This window comes from Elaeis guineensis, chromosome 6 (genome assembly GCF_000442705.2).
Source record: "Elaeis guineensis isolate ETL-2024a chromosome 6, EG11, whole genome shotgun sequence".
Lineage (NCBI taxonomy): Eukaryota > Viridiplantae > Streptophyta > Magnoliopsida > Arecales > Arecaceae > Elaeis > Elaeis guineensis.
In genome coordinates, this window is record NC_025998.2 from 7,437,225 (window position 1) to 7,447,621 (window position 10,397).

Consider the following 10,397-nt stretch of genomic DNA (forward strand, 5'->3'; position numbering starts at 1 on the left):
AGATGAGCAATCTATATTATTTTCGTGGATATCTATAAAGGTCGGATACTTGTGCGGCTCTTCAAAGAATCTGAAAAGATATCCACGATCATCAAACCGCAGTGAATAACTACCCACGCTAAGGTGAAGATGAGATCTTCATGTTTATATCTTTAATAGATTTATTTTTTACTTTGAATTTTAAGGATATGATAGATATAATCTCATGAGATAAGATCTTATAGATCCATGCTAGATTAGTTTTTCTTTCACTGCATAAAATTTTTTTTGTTGATCTAGCATGCATATCCTAGATTTTCCTTCCATAAAAACCTTGACCATAAGAGGAGCAAGATTCTCCTCCTAATGATAAACAGGATCAATAACAAATAAAATAAATTTATTAAAAAGAAAATTTTAAAAAGACCAAAATTGAGTTATTTAAATCTAAGTGGGAGAACAAACAAATTATAATTTGAGTCACTTTCAACTCCTTTTGTAGCAAAAAAAAAAAGAATATCAAAAAAATTATCCATCCAATCACTTTCAACTTCTTTTAAAATACAGTTAACATCCGATGCTAGACAGATCATAAAAAGAGTAAAGCCAAAATGATTAGTCTAAATGCGAGATTTTGGAGTTGGGCCAGTGTTTATAAGTAGGTGACAGGCTATCTTAGCTTGTATTGTTGAAAGAGAAAGAGCAAGCAGCATTGGGCAAAGCAGATTTGGTTAAGTTTATTATTAAAACACATCTACATCATTAAACATCTTCGTCAGCATATCTAATTAAAAAAGAGGGAAGAAGCTTCCAAGTTGTATAGGAAGTTTGGTAAAACCGGATCATATATTTATCCTACAAGAGTTGCAAATCATAGCACCATCTTAATCACCTAAAATAAGGCTACAAAATAGAAAGGTAAGTGTGGAGCATTGCCATTTAAAAGGGCAAGGAAACTATTATAATCACCTGAAAAAGGCTACAAAACATAAAGATAACTGTTTGGCATTGATATCTAATATAGAAGGCCTCAGACGCTTCAGAGCGTAAATAATGATATATTATTAGGGGCTCAAACTCATGATTCTTGAATCTTTGAGGGGACCATGCACCACATTATTCAAACCCTTCCATTGAAAGGCTTAACAGAGGACTTTTTTTCCCTGGGAACAACGTCATCCACGCTGTGTTTCTCCGAGAAACTTCTCGGATGTAAATTGTTTACGACCTAAGACTTCAAATAGGTGAACCACAACAAACAGTAGCCCTAGGAGATTTCTGCATGCAAAATTTCTCCCATTTCGTTATGTTAATGAAATGAGTGGTGGCTTGCCACTTTTTTGCTCAAAACACAAGTATGCAAAGCAGAATCCTATTAATCGATTCATTAGCAAGCATTTGAGAATCATTAGTCAACTATTGGATATACCTCGAATTTATGAAGAAACTTACTCAGAGAGAGAACTTTTTATATCAAATATTGCCACTGAATTTCTCCTCCTTTCCCCTAATTACTTAAAATAAACAAATGAAGGCATTATAAAACATAGAGCTGATTAACTCTTTAAATTTTGGATGTAAGACAGATTGCACCACCTCCAATACATCAACATTGTTTAATAGTTAATTATACCATGCATATTTTATGAATAAAGTAATCGAAAATAGAAAAAATATGAGTGAAACTTGATTTATAACCACCGTCTACCGCAAAGCCAAAGAGTTGGGGAGGAAGAAAATGGTCGAGTTGGTTTGCCCTGCCTGTCATGATCTAGATTAAATTTATTTCAATCTAGAATTTGTACTCACAGGCCGAGTCTGGATGCACAATGGCAATGTTTTTAAAGATTGTTTTGACATAAATAACTTACTAGATTTGAGACCAACCAATCTTTAGAAAGTTAGGTATGAACGTGTTCAAATCAAATCAAGCTGGACCATATCTACTTGATCCACTTGCAACTCTACATTTTGAAGTTTTGCTAGGCATAAGGAGGTATCTCGGCATTGAGTCAGCTATCAAAATTGGACGGCAGAACATCGACCACATGGACTATGAGCAAATAATTGGTCGATTAGAGTTAGTGCAATCAAGTAGTACAACGCGGAGGATGGCCGCCATACACTCAATAGAGTTACCAGAATCCTCTCCGATCTGTAATTGAAACTATACGAAATTTTTTGTGCACCGCTGACGGCATAAAAAATTTGATATGAATTATACATCTTATCTGATTGATCTATATAATCATCATTTTTCAATACGTATTTAATGCCTGCAGATCGATTTTTTTGTTTAAAAATTTTGTATGATGAAATGTCTCTATTCTTAGAAAAATTATGACATTTTATGTCCATATTATGACATTTACGTTCATATTATGATATTCTACGTCTAAAAAATCATAATTTTTGTTCACAGGATATCATAATATAATGCAAGATGTCATACTATGCATGGGATGTCATAATTTTTTCTAAAGAATAGAGAATTTTTTGTCATTCAAAATTAAAAAAAAAAAAAATAAAGCTGCAGACATTAAATGCGCATTGAAAAGTGGTTGGACAAAAATATCTCTTTAATGTTATGATATCTTAGGTCATATCATGACATCTTGGGCCATATTATGCCACAGGATATCATAATTTTTTTAAATGACAGGTGTATTTTCATCATACAAAATCTTTAAACGAAAAAATCGATCTGCAGACATTAAATATGCGTTGAAAATAGTGACTATGTGGGCCAATCGAATAAGACGGTGTGCTCTACGTCGGATTTTCTACACCGCCGTGGTGCACAAAGAATATCTCTTGAAACAATACTTTGAAGCAATACAGATAAATATTATTGATACAATGAGAGAATATTTTGCCTTGTAATGAAAAACTAGGATTTCACCCACGCTTTGCAGTGGATGAGGCATGGCCGATAGAGCCACGGGGGTGGGGGTGGGGGTGGGGGACGGGGTGCGGCAGCCGACAGAGCCGCAAAGGGGGGGGAGGCACGGTCGATGGAGCCACGAGGTAGGGTGGAGGCACAGCTGGCGGAGACCTTCTGGTCCGTAAAGGAAAAAAAAACCCCACCCCCTCACCCCCGCAGCTCCGTCCCCAGTGGTCCATGGGAAAAAAAAAAAAGGTCCCCCTACGGCTCTACAACTGCGTGCTCCACCTCGCATCTCCACCTGCCGTGCCTCACCTTCTACGAGGGATCTAGAAGGATTTCGAGCAATATATATTATTATATATTATAATATAATTATTTATTATTATTATATCGGAGATCTATAGAAGGAGAGCACCGGTGGGAGATTGGAGGGGGGAGCCGATCCAGTGAGGATTGAGAGGAGACCGACGATGGAGACCAGTGGGAGAGCAGGAGGACGTTGGCATCTCTTTTTTGGAGATGATGGGAAAAAAACCACTGAAGAAGATCGAAAGGGATGGTCGACGTCGGTAATGATGGAGAGGAAGGTGACGATGGAGTCTGACGGCAGGCTATGGTGAGAGATCTGAAGGATTCTAAGCAAAAAAAAAGTCGAGAAAAAAATATATGTAATCCTGCCACATCTGACGTATGTGCACAGTCATTCTGACGTATTAGATGCCACATGGCATGCAGGGAGAGCGGAGGGATATGCTTTAATATATGGGATAGACATGCCCTCGGACATCATGAAAAAAAAATCTGGATAATTAAATAGACCAGCTTTGGAACAATAGAGAAAGATGTTATTGATGTGAAGTGAGAATCTCCTGCAGTTTATGAAAATATCCTGGGACAACGAAAAAGATATGACCAGGAGGACCAAAAAAAAACCACGCTCGACCGCGGTTCTGGATCGGCGGTTCTGGGATCGACTATTTAATCGGACAAGGGTTCGCACTATATTGTGGGTAGAGGATCCAAATGAAAACAATCGTTAGAATCAGTATGGATCGAATTTGATCAGATTGAGAAAAAAATTTTATCTGATCAAATTTAATTGGATTGAAAAAAATTCAATCCGCTGCTGACTATTTATCATGTATAAACCGTTTAAATCAAATAACGATTTGTAGCTGGTTCAATGAGTTGTGTCAATTTAGACTTTATGTTGACTCAATATTAATTTTAAATCAATATTGATCTCGCTTAAGCTTATTTATTATTTTTTATTAATTTAATACAAATAAATTTAATTTATAAGTTACAAATTTTAGATTTATTTTTGAAATCTGTATAAATAAAATAGAAAAAGAGAAGATTATCCATCTGAAAGTTTTTACTTTAGAATTATCTCAAATTAATATGCTTCCATCAATAATTCAACATTAATATTTTTATGAATTCAAAGAGTTATGCGGTTTTTTTTAGAATGAAGTATTGAAATTTAAAAATGCTGTCCAAAATAAATAGTTTAAGAAATATACATCGGTGGGTTGATTTATACGATTATTAAAATGTAGAATCGAAAACTAATGCCCTGGCTTCATCGATTTAAATTAGAAATCGAATCCGACTGTAATAATGATTTTTTACGAACTTCAATATGATTCTATCAGATTTATATCTTTCAACGATCGAAATTGATGTTTATTGTACTAGATTAGATAATTTTTTCGAATTTCGATTATATACTTGGTCCAATGACCACGGGAGCCAGCATATTTCACGAAGCGCTGCACCCAGTATACCGTACAAGAATTCTGCGCCTAAATCCATATGCACCAGAAGTGAAATAACTGCCGTTGTTGCAACCATCTCGTCTGCCTAATAGTTCGAAATCTCATGCCTTGGGCTGGCACGGCAGGACGTTGCTACATTTTTTTCGTATTGAAGAGAGTGTACAGTACATTGTCACGGACGTGGTTATTTCATCTCCCCACACGAGAAAACAGATACTTAAAAATTGGCACTCGGCTCACGTCCGAAGAGGTCCATGGCGAGCCTAAAGAACAGCCCTGAGTCGGGCTAAATGAGGCCCAAGGATTCATTGTACCCTTGAGAGCCTTCAATGGGGAGTAGAATAAGGCAAGGGAATAAATAGGAGCTTATTTATCAGCTCTAGAGAGACTGAAGGGCGAAGCAGAATAAGGTGACTGAGTAAAACTAGAGTGTAAGATTCGTTTGTAAGTCCATGATCTTAAAAATGATGTCACAGTCACACAGCTTGGTTGGGAAACAAGAGAGCCCACCAGGAATTTGACTGCGATGGAACATCAATCACCATCAGCGCAGCGATAGATCGTTGAGGAAATGGAGGGGCTCTAAAAGTGTTTTGATTGTTGATTGCTTATAGAAATGAATCTAGGGTCGGCATGCCATCTGATGAAGAGACTTGGTAGTTGGATAGAAAATGACCTCATAGCAGTCTGTCTAGCACCAATATATACAAAAGCTTTATTCCGAGACAGATAGGAACCATTAAGTTGAGTTCCCATCACTTCATTATCAAGGTGCTCTCATTATGAAGATCTCTGCATCAGCTAACTTTTGACTGTGCAATCATGGATGTAAATAAGACCTGTAGCTGCTTCTCTATGGTTGGAAGATGCTATTCGGACCATTAACACTAGTCTATATGTAAAAATGGATGAAATCAAGTCCCAGGTTGCGTTACAGGCTCAAATTACACGAGCAACCACAGCAAGAAGATGAAGTGTTGAGGCACAGTGAAAAACTGTCGGATGAGTTCAAAGCAACACTGAAGAAGCTTGGAAGAGCCAAAATCAAACTAAGCATGCAAGTTAGATGAATGCTCTGAATCTTACAACAAACTTGAACATAATTTAGAAAAAACCTGGAAGGCGATCCCATAGATAACATATTTCCAAGAAGACATACTAAATTATGATACTTGTTCATGAATTTGCTTCAGGATTCAATATATCCTATAGCAAAATTCAAGTTTCAAACTATGAGGTGATTTATTCTTCAACTGTATGTAACTAAGTTTAGTTTATTATAACAATTCACAACCCGATGTCTCTGGAAAGAAACTAAAAATGAACCATAGGCAATGGGTCAGATATGGATCGGATCGGCCAATATCCATATCCATCCTGCAATTAAAAATTTCATATCTGTATCTATCTTATATCCATCTTAAAACATATCAAATCAGATAAAAAATTCATCATACAAATATTATAAAATAATTATAATTTTAAAAGGAAAAAATTAGATTATGGCTATATCAGATCAAATCTGAGATAGGGTATACCATCACCTGTATCAAATCTATACCCACTTCGAGCATTTGACCTAGAACCCATACCTACATCAGGTTTTAATCACGTTGGGTAAAACCTATCCCATTTAGATCGAATCGGACACCCAGTATGTCAATTTCAATTGCCTTCCCTAATCATAGGCCTATCGGGCATTACTAGCCCACAAGGTGCAAACTTCTATAAAATGTAAGATTTGCGTAATAAAACTGATATAACATGTTCATTATCAAGGTAATATCATTACAACAACAGTCCCTCGCGGCTGTAGAACCGGACGTCCGGTTATCAGCTATGAACTAGTGTCATGCTGGTTCTCTAGACCAACAGGGCATCCATCAAATAAGGACACACAGCCTCTATTATCTCTACAGGGCCAATGAATATACAAATAAATCGACATATTTCTAGACATTGGGGATTCTTCATTAATTCAAACACCATATTGCATTCCTATGATTCATGCCAGAGAAATTATAAATTACTGCTACACATACCAGAATAACATCTTTAGCCAACCATCTTCAAGCTTATTCCCTGAGTCATAATTCAATAAGATTTTACTTTTTGATTACTCACCAAAAAATGGTGTTCCCTGATCGGTTGGTTAAATGCCGTCCATGAACATAGTGCAGCAAACTGCCATCCTCGGTCAAAATAGAAATCCCCGTTAATTTTCAATGTGCATCGCTATAACCCAGCAAGGTTCTCAATCACAGGAAGGTTGAACTCCAATACACTGCACTTTTATTCATCATGGTTTCTCCACACACACACTTGCACAAATCACCTGGATGGAATCACTGACACGGCTAACAAATCACCTGGATGGAATCACTGAGGAAAAATCCATCTCTGACTGAAAAAAGAGAAAAAATTGTATTCCCACTTCTCCATAAAACAGCCAGGTGAATTACCTACAGTTCAAAAAAATCAAATTCCCACCAAACTTGATCAGCGCTCCTTAATTCTTGGCAAACTTATATACAAACAATTATCAGTATCAATAAAGAAGTTTTCATTAACTTAAATCGTACCTTTGGCCCAAAACTTACATTGGATCTTTATCGCATGTCCTATTTCCTCTTTTCATTTGAGTGGCAGGCGCAGGTCGGTACAACATCAAGACTGAAGGCATCACACACTCAGTTCATATACCATTAGTCACACATTTTTTCCAAGACCTGCTTCTTACCCAGCAATTCACTATTGCAAGTTAGATAGCGGGGCAAGACCTTGAATGTCACGGCTTATAAATATATCTGGATTTATCAAAATAACCTTCTGAAATTTCATTAATTACAGATACAAGTTTGTGGTCCAAGACATGGCACGGAAAAATGCAGCCGTCATCCAAAATGCAGCCATCGTGATTGTTCTTAGGAACCACAACCATCAAAATAAATTGCTTATAAAGATAATAATTTAAGTTAATTCTCTCAAACAACTTGCTGATTGTAGCAAGTTACGGTGAATAGTTGCCGATTACAGTTTAATTGAATTTGGTACCAGATGTTGGTCGGAATCAAATTATCTGGAACCCAGGTTGCTGAGGGAAGGAGAGATTCACTGTTGCTCCAAGTCCAACATTCAGGACTTCTCGCATCATGGATCTCATATTCCAGACCCTCCGCTCGGCAGATCAGTTCTGATGAATCTGACAAAGAATTTCAGCAAGAAGTCATGAAAACAGATGACATGGCATATCGGTCTCAGATCATGGCCTGGATCTTGTAATACCAGCTGATGTGAGTATAGAAGAGGGCGGAGTTGGTCATTAATCCACATGAGGGTCTATTGTAAGAAGGGACAAACAACATTCAGGTTAGTCAACAGGGATTCAGAAATATATTATATGACAGCTCCTTTCTAAGACAGCAGCTCTAGAAAGTAACTGAAAAAAGCTAGCGTGCAGGTGGGTGCATGCATTTATTTTCATGTTCATTGGTAAAATTCATAAGCAGGTTTCTTATTAGTCACACAGAACAGCAGACAAATCTACTGGAGACTTAGTCTTGGGAGGATTACATTGCAAAATTAAATAGTATCAGAAAGATGACAAGTCATAGAATTCTGACAAAATAAGCCAATGTTCAAAAAGAATCTTAACAAAACACAATTTAAAGGGTCGGCCTGAGAAATTTAAAGCATGCAAAACCTAGAAAAATAAATTATGAATTTATAAAACTACTACCACTAAAAGAAGACATGATCTAAGAAAACATTTGCATTGACCAGAAAGTTACAAATCAACTATAATTTAAATTTCATCAGAAAATGTACCTAAGAGTGGGTCAGCACAAGCGACCGTCCATCAGATCTTGGTGCCTGAAGAGCATAGATAACGGAGTAAATACTCATTGGAAGAACATGTATCTGTCAGATCCTGATGCATTTTTGTGATTGCCTTCTGCAAGGACTTCAGTGCTGGAAGCAGACTTCTGCAATTCTGCTGGATGAAATGACCATGAGCCTTACAGAGCTCCTGCAATGTACAATTGTTATTTAGACATGCGCACGCAGGTATACCAAAAGTTGAACAGCTTAACTCTCACATAATATATAGCAGATAATCAAACCTGACTCCATTGAAGAATAAATTCCAGATGCGGACAGCTTTCTAGAAGTTCAGCAAATGCTTCAATTAACCTCTGCAAATATTTGAAGGGTATGGCTGAAGACACCGTTGGTATGTCTGATGGATTCACAGCAAATATGCATTTTTTAATTAGAGAGTCTTCATTCAGGCGGAGACTCAGCAATAATGCTCTCTGTGTTTGATCCTCAGCAAGAGCCTCATCCACTGCCTATATGATCAAATGGATAAGATATGTTAATCACAGTTATGACCAAAATAATCATATGGTCACAACTTAATAGATAAAGTGGAAGCAAGTATCCAAATGTCTAAACAAATTGGCACCTCAGGTGTAACATCTATGTCAAGGTCTGTGGGGTCAAAAACAAAGGACTCATCAACAGAATACAAAAGAACTCCCTCAGTAGTTGCTGCAGCCCAACATCTTCCTGTTGGTGAAATTTTCAAACATTTTGTACGAACGACAGGCCGCCCACGATTGGCCATCGATCCAGGTAAATCATGTCCTATCTTCTCCGTGTTTGTCGGTCAATCCCTTCTTCAACATCACTATTCTCATCATCATCAATCTAATGGACCAGCATCTGTCATCCTCTTAGAGTTCAAAAAATCAAGAACTCCATCCAGGGAGAGATTGCGAGTAATTTGAAATCTCCTAAGCAATACCTGACATATATATAAACAGCAAAAGGACACACAGCTTAGGAAAAATGTAAAAATGGTCACTGCAAATCATTATGGTGCAATAGTACAGCATTACAAAAATTGCTGGATTATTGCCAAAAGAATTTCAAATTGGATTAAAACGGAAAGAATATCATTTCTCCAGGACTTGTAAAAAATGAAAACTATCTTTATATGATTTCCTTAATTAAACCATCCCAAGCTGAACGCACAAAGATAGGATAAAGCTTGCAGGTTATAAATAGGATGATGATTTAAAGAAAATCATGGTTTGCACACCAGCGAGCTTCCGAGGTCACTCCTCATAGCTAACTACTGCCAAGTCCCATCTACCTGTTATCTCGATTGACTGTGTAATCTAAAAGTAGCTCAAGTATAAAATATCAAACTTGTGTCATGAAAGTCTAAAACATATTATGATATGCCTGGAAAGGTCAAACTATATGAAATTGCATGTTTTGTAACAAAATTACATTAGCAAGTGCAGAACCAAGGATTAAAATCCCAGTATGGTACCTATCCTAGTCTAGTCGCAGGTTGGTTTGGTACTAGGACGGGTTGGGATGGACTAGGACGAACTACAATGAGAACTAAGAAAAAGAATGAAGAGGAAATAAGAAAAGGGAAAAAATGTACCCCAAGACCCTAGGAGTAAGGATGCAACCATTTTGGTTCTTCTAGACCAGTACCAACTAGGTTTGCTCTGAAGTCCCAATCCTTGAGAGAAGTGTCTGGTGGCACCCGGCTGGAATCATCCAGATGTAAATCCTTGAGCAGAACAAAGGACAAGTCCAGAAGAAAAACCATGATTGACATGAGGAGGGGGGGGAGAGAGAGAGAGGTTCCTACTCAAACTAAACCTCAGTTTAACCAAAATTTAGCAATCTTGCACATGGGGTGGACAGCTAGATCCTGAAGAAGA

General features: G+C 37.2%; 1 protein-coding gene across 1 annotated transcript in view; it reads right to left on the bottom strand.

The window, feature by feature from the left end:
* Positions 1–6,393: 6,393 nt before the first annotated feature.
* The window catches only part of LOC105047430 (periodic tryptophan protein 2), a gene marked incomplete in the record, with an annotated part of 7,259 nt that continues 3,255 nt past the window's right edge, over positions 6,394–10,397 (bottom strand). The window contains 5 exon segments of the mRNA XM_073259039.1: positions 6,394–7,109; positions 7,230–7,986; positions 8,476–8,677; positions 8,772–8,999; positions 9,116–9,457. Coding sequence (XP_073115140.1) covers positions 9,356–9,457 — 102 coding nt within the window.